Genomic DNA, 15,830 nt, shown 5'->3' with positions numbered 1-15,830 from the left:
TCTCTCTAAAAAAAATAAAAAATTTATATATAATTGACAACTTCTGAAAAGATCTTTTTTTTAGATATTGGAACTAATGACCACTTTCCTATATAAAAATATTTTAATTATAGGAGTACCATGCTTACTGTAAAAATGCAAGTATTACAGAACTATAAAAACTATAGTCTTCCCCACTTCTTTTCTATCTGTCCAATATTCATATGGATATTTTCAGACTTTTGTCTACCAAAAGCCTATTTTCTTACTTAAGTATCTATTTCAAATTAGAAACCTGAAACTCACTAATCACTTTAAGTTACTCTGATCTTTCAAAAGTACAAAACATACACATACACAAAACACACATACAAAACTATCTGAATGTTCCTAAATTTTAAGTACTAAGGTAGCTAGCAATGAGATTAGACTTAAAAATTCAAGGACTCCAACTCAAAAAGTTCCAAACTGTTTAGATTAAATTGCCAACACCAAAAGATGGTTTCGGCTGGCAGCCAGGGGACAAACCATTGAGTGTGAATCAAACAGTACCTGCTGAAAGGAATCCTCAAACAATGTTTTTCTTGTCACTGTAATCTTTATGTGCTGTGGCATGGCCAGTTGCTGAAATATAAAAATGACTTAAGTCAACTCTCACCATTTAAAATGGCTTATCACAAAACAAAAAGGGTAAAGTTTTATTTACTTTTATTTTTGCTTACTGAAACAAGTAGACTCTGAATATGACTCTATATTCAATAATGTTTAACCATGCATTTGTGAGCCTTCATGCTAATTATATATCACTTAATATATATAAAATACAGAGGAAAAACAAGATTTCATATGCACACAGCTTACTTACTGAGTCAAATCTTTAATTTTATTTTCAAAATACTAATTCAGATTATTCTTGCTTGTCTAGTTAATTATAAGTTTGAAGTTTAAAAATATTCATCATAGTTAATATTTTAAATAGTACATTAATTTTATTTAGAACCCATAATGAAATAATTTCGTAAATGTTTATATATCAGAATATTTGATCTCATCTGAGAAAAATACTCTGAATATAACCATACATATGTATCTGTATCTATTAAAGTGATACATATATGTATATATCTAGCAAATGCTAGCTATGAAAGGGGCCAGTTATAATTTATACATCAGAAAATGTTTTAACTCATTTGAGGATTTCTGCAATCTGAACATAATGGTTACTGGAAAGAGAGTAGCACTGTCTTCTTATTTGAATGGTTTCAAATTTATTATTGTGGACAAAAGAAGCCACAAATTATCTAACTGACAGATCTATTTCTTTGCCTTAAAAATAGGAGAAAGAGGCCTAGCCAGTTTGGCCCACAGACTAAAGGGTCCTGGGTTCAATTCTGGTCAAGGGCACATATCTCAGTTGCAGGTTCGATTCCCAGCCTGCTGGGGCACATGCAGGAAGCAACCAATTATTTCTCTTACTGTCTCTTCCCCTCCCTTCCACTCTCTCTAAAAAAATAAATGAATGGGAAAAATATCCTCCGGTGAGGATTAAAAAATAAAAATAGGAGAAAGAGATTCTGATGTTTCCCATTTTACCTGCTTTTTTATGAGTTAATTATTTTCATAATCACTGACTGTAATATAAGCAACAAAAACAAAAGAAAGGGAGTATAGAAATATAGACCCAATACTAACCTGACACCAGAACCGGAAATACTGAAACTTTGCCTTAAAGTCTCGTACATAGGCTATCTGGGGTCCATTGTCTCTGAGGAAGAATAGAAATATGACATATATAGCTGCTTGTAAGGAAAGCAAAATATCACACTCCCTCAGTATTCAGCAGTCAAATACAAAAACACTCTATTATAGCATAATCCTACTACCACCCTTTAAAATTTTTATTTCCCAGGATAATTTTTAAGTAAAAGACACAAATAAATTTTCATCTTTTGAAAGCCAATGTTGTGGGATTTTCTCTTATATACAGCCAAATCTAACAGGACTAGGTAAAGTAGGTCTATCCCCCATATCCATTCTCTTCTTTGTCCTTAAATCAGACTGTTGATATTTACCTGGGCAGACTGCTACCTAGGATAAAGACTACATTTCCCAGTGTGGCTGTGAGACTTAACAGTGACTAATGAGTTGTAAATTGAAGTGTTGTATAGGACTTCGAGGAAGGCTCTTTTAAAGAGAGCTGAGAGACCTAGAAAAATATTTTTTTCTCTTTTCAATTTGTTCTTCTTATTCCAGCCTGCAGTATAATTATGACAGCTGAAGTCTCAACAACTATCATAAACTATGAGGTAACTGTGAGGATACGGTTCAAGGTCTGGGATAGTAGAACAGAAAGAAAGAAGCCTAGATCACTGATGACACCATGGGGCTACTATAAAGCTCACCCTGAAAGTCATGTTTCCCCTGGAATACTTTTATTTTTTTTAATTTTTTTATTTTTTAAATTTCTTTATTGATTAAGGTGTCACATATTTGTCCTCATCCCCCTATTCCCATCCCCCACCCCTCCCCACGGATGCCCCCACACCCCTGTTGTCCTTAACCATTGGTTAGGCTCATATGCATGCACACAAGTCCCTTGGTTGATCTCTCCCTGCGACCCCCACCCTCTCCTACCCTCCCTCTGAGGCCCGACATGAGCGAGATCATGTGTCACTAGAAATACACTTATAGGAACCGAATGTGAGACGGGCAATAATAGTTATGCTGACAGGCAAATGAATCACTCTGTAGTAAGTTTCTTTCTGGACCAACAGTTCTTTTGAGACCCAATTTCAATGTCCACCAGTTCCTTATGTGTACATGTCGGCACTGACTTTTCAGCTCTGGATGGTGGACAAATGGTGGTAATGCAGGTCCGACTCTCTCTGGTTTGGTCTCGCCCGGACCCAGGGGCGCGGCTTCACTCGGACCTGGGACCCAGCTTCACCCGGATCCAGGGGCGCACGGCCTCACCCGGACCCGGGACTCCCCTGGAATACTTTTAATTTCAATCTCTAAATGTTCAATATAGAAATACAATTAATTCTGTATATTGACTTTGTATCAAATGATACTGTTACATTTACTTACTAGTTCTATAAGTTTATTTTCTAGATTCCTTATGATTTTCTAGACTCATAATTATCTGAGTGAAAAAAGGACAGTTTTACTTTTTCCTTTCCAATCTATTTTTTTTCTTTCTTTCTCTTAATTCACAGCACTACGAATACAATGTTGAATGAAAGTAGTGACATAACATATCCTTGTCTTATTCTTGATCTTAAATGTGATATTGACTGTCTTTTATAAGTATTATTTCTCAGGTAAGAAAGTTTCCAAGGCAGGTGAGAGTTTATCATAAATTGGCATTGTATTTTGTCAAGTGCTTTCGTCAAATTATCATTATTTTTCTCTTTTAATCTATTAATGTGGTAAATTACACTGATTGATTTTTTATCTCATCTGAGAGAAAAAATTGTATGTAAAATCAATCTTGCATTCCTGGGATATATCCCACATGATGATAGTATAATATTCCTTTTCTATCTTGCTAAATTTAATTTGCCATTATTTTGTTAAAGATTGTTACACCTCTGTTTATATAAAGATTACTCAAAAAATTTTTTTAAAATGTTTTTGTCTGATTTTGGTATCAGGGTTATAGAAACCACATAAAATGAGTTAGGAAATGTTCCTATCTCTTATATTTTTATGACAGAATTTGAATAGGATTTTGTCACCCTCTCCAATCCGGGAACCCTCAGACATCCCTCTCACAATCTGGGACTGCTGGCTCCTAACTGCCCCCCCTGCCAGCCTGATCACCACTAACCGCCTCTGCCTGCCGACCTGATTGCCCCCAACTGCCCCCCTCTGCCTACCTGATCGCCCCTAACTGCCCCCCCTGCCAGCCTGATCGCCCCTAACTGCACCCCCCTGCCAGCCTGGTTGCCCCCAACAGTCCCCCTCTGCCAGCCTGGTTGCCCCTCTCTGCCCCCCCCAAGCCGGCCTGGTCGCCTCTCACTGCCCCCTCCCCTGCTGGCCTGGTTTCCCCCAACTGCTCCCCTGCCAGCCTAGTCGCCCCCAACTGCCCCCCCTGCTGGCCTGGTCACCCCACGCAGCCTGCTATTCTGTCGTTTGGTCGTCCCTCACTAACCCCCTGCCGGCCTGGTCGCCCCACGCAGTCTGCTGTTCGGTCATACGTCCGGTTGTTTCAGTCGTGACGGCCCCTGGCTTTTTATATATTAGGATTTTGATAAAATTTACCAGTGAAGCTATCTGGTCAAGAATTTCCTTTTTGGGAAATTATTTAATTATGAATTCAATTTCTTTACCACATACATGGCTATTCAGATTTATTTCTCCTTATGTCCATTTTGGTGACTTGTGTCTTTGAAGGAATTTGCCCATTTGATCTAAATGTTAAATTTATTGGCATAAAGTTGTTCAAAATATCATCTTATTATCTTTTCATGTCTATGGGATATAGCAATGTCCCTTCACTTTCTAATATATTAATAATTTGTTTTCTCATTTCTCTCTCAGGTTTACTAGGGGTTATCAATATTATTCATCTTACTCAAAGATCCCACCTCTAGCTTTGTTTTCTCTATTGTTTCGTATTTTCATTTCATTGATTTCTGCTTTTATGCTTATTACCTTTCTTGTGCTTATTTGTGGTTTAATTAACTTTTCTTTTTCTAGCTTCTTAAATATTTGAAGCAGGATGATTGATTTTATACCTTTATTTTCTAATCTACTCTTTTAAGCAATAAATTTGTCTCTGAGGACTACTTTTGTTAAATCCCACAAGCTGTGATATGTTGTATTTTTATTATCAGTAAGTACAAAAGTATTTCCTAATTCTTTGTGATTTCTTCTCTGAGCCATGGATTATTCAGTAGTGTGCTGTGCAAGTCCCACCGGAACATTTTTAAATGATAGAGAGAAATATACTTCCGTATTATATAAGCCACTATTGTTTTGAGGTTTTCTGTTATATGTACGCAAACGTAATTATAATGGAAATGAATGATCTAACATTACCTATTTATAATTTATTTCCATACATAAATCATTTCTGATTTTATCCTATCTAATAAAAGAGTAATATGCAAATTAACCATCACTCCACTACACTCACAAGCCACGCCCACCAGCCAATCAGGAGTGAGTATGCAAATTAACCCAACCAAAGATGGCTGCAAACAGGAGGCTTGGGTTGCCCCTGGTGATGGAGGAAGCCAAGCTTTCCACACACCTTGGCCAGCCCAGGCCTCCACTCAAAGCTACAAAGTTTCAATTATAGAAGATAAATAAATCCCAACAAAAATGGCTACGGCCACTGAGCGAACAGGAGGCTTGGGTTTCCCCGGCAATAGAGGAAGCCAAGCTTTCCGCACACCCTGGCTGGCCAAGGCCTCCACTCAAGGCTACAAAGTTTCAATTATAGAAGATAAATAAATCCCAAAAAATTGGCTGCGGCCAAGGAGCAAGCAGGAGTCTTGGCTCTGCTCCGCTCCGCTCCAGGCTACAAAGTTTCGATTATAGAAGATAAATAAATACCAGATACCAGGGCCTCCGCTTGGGTCGCCAGGGGGTGTGGCTGGCCTGCAAACCACCACAGGCCCCTCACCCAGGCCGCCCCATGCCCCAAGGGAACCCCCACCCTGATCTGGGACACCCTTCAGGGCAAACCAGCTGGCCCCCACCCATGCACCAGGTCTCTATCCTATCTAATAAAAGAGTAATATGCAAATTGACCATCACTCCAACACACAAGATGGCTGCCCCCATGTGGTCAAAGATGGCTGCCCTCATGTGGACACAAGATGGCTGCCACAAGATGGCCAGCAGGGGAGGGCAGTTGGGAGGGACCAGGCCTGCAAGGGAGGGCAGTTGGGGGTGATCAAGCCTGCAGGGGAGGGCAGTTAGGGGTGACCAGGCCGGCAGAGGAGGGAAGTTGGGGGCGACCGGGCCTGTAGGGAAGGGCAGTTGCGGGGGACCCAGGCCTGCAGGGGAGAGCAGTTGGGGGGGACCAGGTCTGCAGGGGAGGGTGGTTAGGGGTGACCAGGCCTGCAGGGGAGGGCAGTTAGGGGTGACCAGGCCTGCAGTGGAGGGCAGTTAGGGGCAAACAGGCTGGCAGGGGAGCAGTTAGGCATCAATCAGGCTGGCAGGGGAGTGGTTAGGGGGTGATCAGGCTGACAGGCAGAAGCGGTTAGGGGCAATCAGGAAGGCAGGCAGGCGAGCAGTTGAGAGCCAGTAGTCCTGGATGTGAAAGGGATGTCCAACTGCCTGTTTAGGCCAGATCCCAAGGATCTGGCCTAAACAGGCAGTTGGACATCCCTTGAGGGTTCCCAGATTGGAGAGGGTGCAGGCTGGGCTGAGAGACACACACCCCATGCACGAATTTCGTGCACCGGGCCTCTAGTTAACAACTAATAGGCTTGATTACCTAGTGCTGCTTTAAACATGAAAGTTTTTAATACACAAAAAGTATAAAATTAAAAAGTAATGAGCAGTCAGGATAGTCCTGATGTCAAGCCAAAGAAACTACAAGAAAAGGAAACCACAGACCAATATCAATTATGAACACTGATATAAGAATTCTCAACAAAACACTAGCATACTAAATTCACAGATTAAAAAGAGTAATATTTTAATACTTTTGACAAAGTGGGATTTATCTTAAAATGCAAAGTTGGTTCAATATAGCTATAAAAAAAAATCAATGTAACCCAGCAACACATTAATAACAAAGGGGAAAAATCATCAATGCAAATAAAAGTATTTTATAAAATTCAACATCCTTTCATGATTTAAAAAAAAACACCACCACACCACAACAAAAAACTAGGACTAGAAGGAAACTGCCTCAACAAAATATAACATATGTCAAAATCTCACAGCTCATATCATACTCAATGGTGAAAGAATGAAAGCTTTCCTACTAAGATAGGGAAAAAGGCAAGGATCCCTGCTTTCACCATTTCTATTCAACATAGTATTAGAAGTTCTAGCCAGAAGAATTAGGCAAGACAAAGAAATAAAAGGCATCCAAATTGGAAAGAAAGTAAGAATTATCTGTTTGAAGATATGATATTATATACAGAAAACCCTAAAAATTCCAGATTAAAAAAATCCATTAGAAATAAGGAAATTCAGCAAAATAGGATACAATATACAAAAATCAGTTGCATTTCTATTAACTAATAAACTAAGAAAACAATTCCATTTACAGTAGCACCAAAAATGACAAAACAGTCTGGCCAGTGTTGCTCAGTGGTTGTGCATTGACCCATGAACCAGGAGGTCACAGTTTGATTCCTGGTCAGGGCACATGCCCTGGTTGCAGGCTCCATCCCGCAGTAGATAGCATGCAGGAGGGAGCATGCAGGAGGCAGCCGATCAATGATTCTCATTAAAAGTATTTGATAAAATTCAACATCCTGATGTTAAGCCAAAGAAACTACATGAAAAGGAAACCACAGACCAATATTAATTATGAACACTGATATAAGAATTCTCAACAAAACACTAGCATACTAAATTCACAGATTAAAAAGAGTAATCTGTGAACTAAAAATACACATAAATACACAAAGCAAACTTCAAATTCAGTGCAATTCCTATTAAAATCCCAAAGACTTTTTCGCAGAGAGAGAAAAATCTACCCTAAAATTCATATGGAATCTCAAGGGACCTTAAAACGCCAAAATAATATTTAAAAAGAAAAACAGCCCTAGTAGGTTTGGCTCAGTGGATAGAGCGTCAGCCTGTGGATTGAAGGGTCCCGGGTTCAATTCCGGTCAAGGGCACGTACCTTGGTTGCAGGCTCCTTCATGGCCCAGGCCCTGGTTGGGGCTCGTGCAGGAGGCAACCAATCGATGAGTTTCTCTCACACTGATATTTCTCTCTCTCTTTCCCTGTCTCTAAAAATCAATGGAAAAATATCCTTGGGTGAGGATTTAAAAAAAAAAAAAGAAAAACAAAGTTGGAGGACTCACATTTCCTAATTTCAAAATTTAATACAAAGCAACAGTAATCAAAATAGTGTGGCATTGGACTAAAGATAGATATGCAGAAAATAGAATAGAACGTCTAGAAATAAACCCTGACATATATGGTCAAATGATTTCGAGAAGGGTGCCAAAACCATTCAATGGGGAAAGGACAGTCTTTTCAACAAATGGTGCTGGGAAAACTGGATATCCATATGCAAAAAAATGAAACTGGACCCTTACCTCCATTGCAAAAATTAACTAAAAATGGATCCAGGACCTAAACATAAGTGCTGAAGCTATACAACTCTTAGGCAACACATAGAATGAAAGAAGATATTTGCAAGTGGCATATCTGACAAGGTTTAGTATCTAGAATATACAGAAAATTTCTAAATCTCAACAAAAAAACAACTCTACTTAAAAATGGGCAAAGGAAAGAAAAAGAAGGCAAAGGACTTGAACAGACCTTTCTTCAAAGATATACAAATGCCAATAAACATATGAAAAGATGTTTAACATCATGATTCATTAGAGAAATAAAAATAAAAACCACAATGAGGTACTACTTCATACCCATAGGATGGCATTATAAAAAACAAACAAACCAAAAGAACAGAAAACAACTGTTGGTGTAGATTGGAAAAACTGGAACCCATGTGCACTGCTGGTGAGATGTAAAATGGTGTACCTGCCATGGAAAATAGTATGGCAGTGACTCAAAAACCCCCACAAAATTAGCATTTGATCCAGCAACTTCACTTATCAGTATATACACAAGCAAGGATTCAAACAAATATCTGTACCTTCATGTTCACAGTAGCATTATTCACAATAGCCAAAAGGTGGAAACAACCCAAATGTCCATGAATAGATGTGTAAACAAAAAGTGGTATATACATAGACAGAAATATTATTCAGCTTAAAAAGAAATGAAATTCTGATACAAGCTACAACATAAATAAATATTGGAGACATGAAGCTAAGTGAAATAAGCACCAAAGAACAAATATTGTGTGACTCCATTTATATGAGTAGTCAAATTCATAAAGACAGAAAGCAGAACAGTAGCTGGGGGAGGAGGATTGGAGAGTTATTGTTTAATGTGAATGTCCTTAATGCTATTAAACTGTACACTTAAAATGGTAAACTTTGTTATATATGTTTTAGCATATTAATTTTAAAAAACTCTAAATAAAACATATTAAGCAAATGCATGAAACAGTTACTTTTCAAAAATGAAAAAGAAAAAGATAAGGGAACTTTAAGTTAAAAATAATAGAAATAAAGAAAATAATAACCAGAAATCGGGAATTAATTGGTGACCAGTACTATACTGATAATTTCTAAATAGTCTCATTTATTACTATGTGTAAAGATGGCAACAATATGAAAAGATAATAGGAGAAAATATTCAAGAGGGTAATAGAAATACAAAATATTTAGTGAACACAAATCTATGGGCAGACAACTCAAGAAATGGTAAGAACTGCATTTCTTGCTAATTCAGATCTTTTATATCAAAATCTTGGGATCAGTTTTTCTTTTAATCTACAATGTTTGGAAAACTTACAGGGCAGATTTTCCAGTGCGGGGATCTATATAGGTGGTTGTTCTTCTATTGTGGTCCACAAAATATGGAATTCCATCCACTGTGAATCTCATTTCCCAGCCTTCAGGTAAGGGCTTTTCATTTAATTGACTAAAGAACATAGGAAAAAAATATAAACAAACAAAAAATGTTAAGAGTTGCTTGTTGGCCAAATATAGAAACTAAAAATACACATAAATGCAGTAGGAATCCAGAAAACCATTTAGTCCAGTATACCCAGTTGTTTACTAGACTTGTTTACCTATATCCTCTTTATCCTATAAGCATGTTAACATGTCAACAGATCCATCAATCACCATTCAGTCTTCTCTTACCTTTGACTTATATTCCCCATCTACAGAATAACCCAACTGAACACCCCATGGTAACCAAGTTCTGCCTATGCTGCCTTAGATATCTTCATGTTTGTCACTATTTTCAATCCCCTGCACCATCCTTACTCTGGCTTTATTCATCTCTCTTAAACTTTCACAACAGCCACCTAACTGGGTTTTCCTGCCTCTAGTCTCACTCTGGTCCTACACTTGTTTATTTCATACTAGTGGCCGGGAGTACAAAATTAGTGTGGGGGCGGGGGGGGGGGAGGGGGAAAGATGTCCCTCAGCCTGGCCTGCACCCTCTCCAATCTCGGACATCCCTCTCACAATTCAGGACTGCTGGCTCCTAACCACTCACCTGCCTGCCTGCCTGCCTGATTGCCCCTAACCACTTCTGCCTGCCAGATTGATTGCCTCTAACTGCTCCCCTGCTGGTTTGATTGCCCCTAACCACCTCAGCCTCGGCCCTGTACCCAGGACCAGGGCCAGCTTCGCCCAGGCTGGCTGCAGCCGCAGGGGACAGTGGGCAGGTGGCTTTGCCCGGGCCGCAGTCGCAGGCACTGGCGCCTGGGACCGCGGGGTGGGCGGCTTCTCCGGCTGGCTGCAGCCCGGGACCACCGCAGGTGGCTTCGCCTGGGCCTGGCTTTGTCAGGAAGGATGTGCGGATGGTCATCTGGAAGACATCCAGTCTAATTAGCATATTACTGTTGCTTATGTATTAAAGTTCTATTTCTGCTAAGTCTAGAAGCAGCCTCAGAATCCTTCTCACCATTCATCTTAAGTCTTATGCTTAGTTGATCAGAATTAATACCTGAGGTGAAGCCTCTTTTCTGCAGATGTATCCCAGAATGTATGGCATCCTCTTTGCTTTATGATCCAGCTAATAATACATCGCCTCAATCATGTTGATTGAGGTCATTTTCCCCCTTTCAGTTTCTAGTAGTAGATTACCATCTACTGCCTAGGAAGCAAAACTGACTGTCTCCATGTAGATCGCAAAATAAGGTATTTTTCTCATCAATAAAATTTCATTCTTTCAGCATGAGTAGCGTAATTTTGTCAACAACGTATTGAGGTAGTAAGTTTATAACAAACTGAGTGAATTATTGTTTCAGGTGCTGGGCTGTGTCATACACAGATTTCATTTTATCTTTGCAATAACTCTATACAGTAGGTACTATAATTATACAGATGAGAACACTGAGGTATAGAGAGATCAGGTAACTTGTCCAGTAAAACCTGAAAGTGGCCGAGTCTCGTTTCAAGTCCATGAGCCATGCCCTTTAACCATTATACTCCACTCAGTATTGTGCTGGAGCCTGTTCTTACAGGCTCACAAATTTTCAGGAATTTTGCAAGCTGGTTGTTAAACATGGTCATTATTAAAAATTGAATTATATAATCTTTAAAGTGAATAAATTACACTAAAACCAAAGGTAATAAAACCAAAGGTAATACATACTCTAAATTCATCACTTCTCAATTATGTACTATACTGTTCTGACTCTTGACATTATTTATATCTTTTGGGTCTTTCTGGTGGAATATAATAGTGTATTACTGCATGTTTCTCCTCAGCTCTGCATTTAGTGGCATCACATTAGCAGGTGAAACCAGCCATGGATGGAGAATTTATGCCACAGAAATTGGCCGATACTATCAATCAGGGTTTTGTTTTCTTTGATTGAGAGCCAGTTGTTAAACATTTACCAGCACAACACTGACCACATTGGTGGCGGTGGTCTCATCAGAATGTGTTATATTATGCAGATGAAAATCTATTTAAACAGACTTGATATAGATATTTTCAAAGATGGAAGAATTATTCCTGTCAATATTTTAGTTGATTCATATCTTCACTGATTGTCATCACTGCAAAGTTTTCAGTCCCCACATGGATTGCTGGATACACTATGTCTTGCCCTGTCCCTGTCCCCGCCCTTTCTAGCCTTTGTTACTTTAAGGACTCTAGTTTTCCATTTATATGTTTAAGTACCAACCTTACCTGCTTAAAAATGTAAGCTTTTAACACTGCTCTCTCTGTTCCCTATCCTTCAGATGGAAACTGGAGTTGGGTTGGGGCAGCAGAGAGAAATTCAGAAGGGGAATACTGGAGTAATGACTGCAGTGAGAGAAGAGGGAACCTATCTCCTGGGCTGCAGGCGCTGGCACCCTGGACCACAGGGCTGGCAGCTTCTCCGGGTGCCTGCAGCCTGGGACCCCAGGGAGGGTGGCTTCTCTGTCTCCTGGGCCGCGGCCAGCTGCAGGCCCTGGCGCCCGGACTGACTGGTGCCTGGACCACAGGCGGGTGGCTACTCTGGCTGGCTGAGGCCCAGGACCACAGGGCAGGCCACTTCTCCATCTCCCGGGCTGCAGCTAGCCTCAAGCACTGGCGCCTGGACTGTGGGCAGGCAGCTTCTCCATCTCCCCCGGGGACCACGGGGCAGGTGGCTTCTCAGGCTGCCTGCGGCCTGGGACCTCGGGGCGGGTGGCTTCTCCGTCTCCGGGCCACAGCCAGCAGGAGTGGGGGTGGGGGCGGGGAACCTAGATGTGCTCCATGCATCTCCTGGTGACCAGTTGCGCACGCAGCCCTGCCCAAGCTGTTGAACTGTCGTTACTGTGACAAAGTAATAGACAATTTGCATATTACCTCTTTATATATATATATATATATATATATATATATATATATATATATATATATAGATTGCTGACAGAGCACAAAAATAGAGATCTTATCAAATTAGTTCTCTCCTTAAGGTGCTATCACTGTTCAACACTATCAATGATCTAAACTGGATGTGAGGATGAAGTGGCTACAGCATTTGTCACCCCATTGACAGGAGTTGAAGGCATTTAAGCTCACTGTTTTACAGAGCCACTGTTGCAGACAGGAACAACATTTTCCTTAAGTGTACTTTGGAAGAACAAAAGGCTGAGAACATTGCACAGAACAGTATTTTTTAAACTATGTCAAGAGATTCAGAACATTTAGCTGTATTCACAGAACTGAGTGCAATGTCAGATAAAACAGACTACCAAAATGTTAAAAAAAGGTAACACTTCTCATTTGTTGTAATTGTATCTGCAAGACAGACTTAGTAACAAGTTGTTGTCTTAAAAACAAAACAAATGGAATAGAACTGGGTCATTTGTATTAAAATATGATTCTAACTTTAGTTCTGAAACTTTAAAGGAAAAGGGGGAACAAAAAATGGTAGCAAATTACAGTAAGGTCACATGGTCTATTCTATCCTTAGAGATAGAATTTTAGAGAGGAATTAGAAGTGCTACTTTTTAAATTCTTAAATTCTTCCTTTTGGGGAAATTAAAAATATTTTAGTTAAATACCACAACTCCATTAAAAAAATGTTGTGATTTGTTGGTACCCAGAAATAGATTTTAAATTTAAAGCATGCCTTTAGAATAGCAGTTCTTAAAACTTTGAGCCATGAATGTGTTAAGTGAAGAATTAATCATACCTAAACAGATAGCCTTTGCCCTGGGCTACTGGGAGCTTGTTTGCAGGCCTCTGGAATGTCCTGCCTGTCAGGAGTATCTTTGCTTGGAGGCTTTGAACACCCAGACAGTTAACAATGTATTTTCTGATGGAGACTTTGGAATATTCCTATCACTTCTGACCTCTGGCATAACTGAAAACTAACCCAAACTCTGGGAAAGGTCTGGAGAGTAGACGTTAGCCACATAGGCAGTACACGATGGAACCTTAATAAAAACTCTGGATACCAGAGACTCAGGTGAGATTCTATGCTTAGCAACACTCCACACATACTGTTTCACATTAATTCTGGGTGTTTGGAACCCTCTCAGATTCTTCTCTTTTCATTTTTCCTTCTGTTAGGTCTAATTTGTATCCTTTTCCCTGTAATAAATGTGACTGAGTACAAGAGGGTTCAGTGAGTTCAAGTCTCTCTGGTGAGTTAATCAAACCTGAAAGTGATTGTGGGGACTCCCAAATTTGTAGCCAGTTGGTCCCAGCTATGGCTAATGTCTGAAGTGAGGGCAATCGTGTAGAGACTGTGCTCTCTGACGGTATACCTTGCCAAATTTCTTGCAGAATGGAATCTTTCTGGCAGTCTGCTAAATACATAGTATTACATATTGTTATGGGCTGAATTATGTACCCGCTGCAAATTCTTATGTTAAAGTCCTAACCCTCAATACTTCAGAATGTGACCTCATTTGGAAATCACTGCAGATGTAACTAATTCAGATCAAAATGGTGGGCCACTAATTGATTATGACTAGTATCCTTATAAAAAGGGAAAATTTGAGCAGAGCGAGTGCCATTTCAAAACGGGAGTTATGCTGCCACAAGCCAAGGAACCACCAGAAACTAGGAGAGAGGCCTGGAACAGGCCCTTCCCTACTGCCTTTAGAAGGACAGCCTTCCCAACACCTTGATCTTGTAGCTCCTCAACTATGAAACAAATTTCTGTTGTTTAAGCCACAAGTACTTTGTTCAGGCAGCCTTAACCAATTAATACACATACCATTACATAATGTTACAAAGAAAAGCAATTCTATCTACATAGTTATTAAACAGCAGAAAGACAAATATAATAATAATGTGACTTTTATTAATATACTAGAGGCCCAATGCACGAAATTTGTGCAAGAGTAGGCCTTCACAGCCCTGGCTGCCTCAGCCCTTGCAGCCCTGACCCCTGCCCACTGGTGGTTCCAGAAGGTCATTCTGGAAGGTCATTCCAATTAGCTCTTTATTATATAGGATTAACTAGCTAATTCTTGTAATAATGTATGTAAACAATATTTTGATATATCTGAAACAACTGCAGAATGATGATCTCTACTGGGGGCAAAGTCCTAGGCATTGCTAATTCTACTCTGGTTGTACCTTACAATCACAATGGAAATTCAGATAAAGGTTAATGAAACCGAATGTTTAATTTTTTTCTCCCTAAGTCACAAGCTCCCTGAATTTTATCCAATGGATCCCAGGTTGCAAAACCTTGCTTTAGAGTTACTTATCTGGTCTTACTAATAATAAGCAGGGTTTTTTGAATACTTAAATGTATTGGCACAAGCCAGTGATTCCCCCCCCCCCCCCATACTCTCAAGAAACCCACATCCATTATATTAAATAGTTTAATTTTTTTCTCTTTATAAGATATGTGAGTAATGTTTAAGGCCTCTGGCGAAAGAATATATAACTGATCTTTTTCATAACTGAAACAGAAACAGGGTACAATCTTTAAGAGTTATTTATAAACCAGTAAACAAAAGTTCTTACCCTTGACTTCTGGGGTCTTCCCATTGTGTAATACGAGTGTTGTGGTTGACAAAATATACTCTACCATTGCCATCTGTTCTCTTTTCTTAAATTAAACAAACAAACAAACAAACAAACAAAGCAAAGCATTAGAGCTGGCATAGTCTTCTTCTTCAAACTAAAATAATAAGATGAGCTGAATTTGCCCATTTCTCATTATACTGTTGATTTTGTAGTTTTTAAATCACAACTTTAAAAGGTTTATTATTTCACTAACAAATTTACATACACTAAAGTTATAAAAATGTGATTACATCCTAGAAGCTAAACATACTTAATTCACAATGTCCTGCTCAAAGAATCTTTCTGCTCAATCCAACTAACAACAGCACGATTAATTAACCATTTTAACTTTTCAGAGATGACTTCATTTATCCTTAACAGTCCCATTGGGTAAGTGATTTTAGTTTATTTTGAAAGAAACTCAGACAGTGATTTGCCCAAAATCTCAGAATTAAGTGGAAAGTGACAGGATGGAAACTCAGGCCTTAATTCAGACATTTTTTCCCCATACTGTACTATCTCGTTTCTTAAAACATAGTGGGGATAATATAACTTAATTGTTTGTTACATGCTTGGCATTATTCAACTATGAAAGACATTGTTTC

General features: G+C 39.3%; 1 protein-coding gene across 1 annotated transcript in view; it reads right to left on the bottom strand.

The window, feature by feature from the left end:
• ITCH (itchy E3 ubiquitin protein ligase) overlaps positions 1-15,830 on the bottom strand; it is a 104,715-nt gene that overhangs the window by 24,778 nt on the left and 64,107 nt on the right. The window contains exons 13-16 of the mRNA XM_079784066.1: positions 15,184-15,268; positions 9,553-9,681; positions 1,672-1,744; positions 532-603 (exon numbers count right to left, since the gene is read on the bottom strand). Of these exons, the coding sequence (XP_079640192.1) occupies positions 532-603; positions 1,672-1,744; positions 9,553-9,681; positions 15,184-15,268 (359 nt within the window). The remainder of the gene's footprint in view (positions 1-531; positions 604-1,671; positions 1,745-9,552; positions 9,682-15,183; positions 15,269-15,830) is intronic.

This window comes from Cnephaeus nilssonii (assembly GCF_951640355.1).
Source record: "Cnephaeus nilssonii genome assembly, chromosome: 11".
Taxonomy (NCBI): domain Eukaryota; kingdom Metazoa; phylum Chordata; class Mammalia; order Chiroptera; family Vespertilionidae; genus Cnephaeus; species Cnephaeus nilssonii.
The sequence above is the reverse complement of the archived record's forward strand: the minus strand, read 5'-3'. Positions and strand labels throughout refer to the sequence as shown.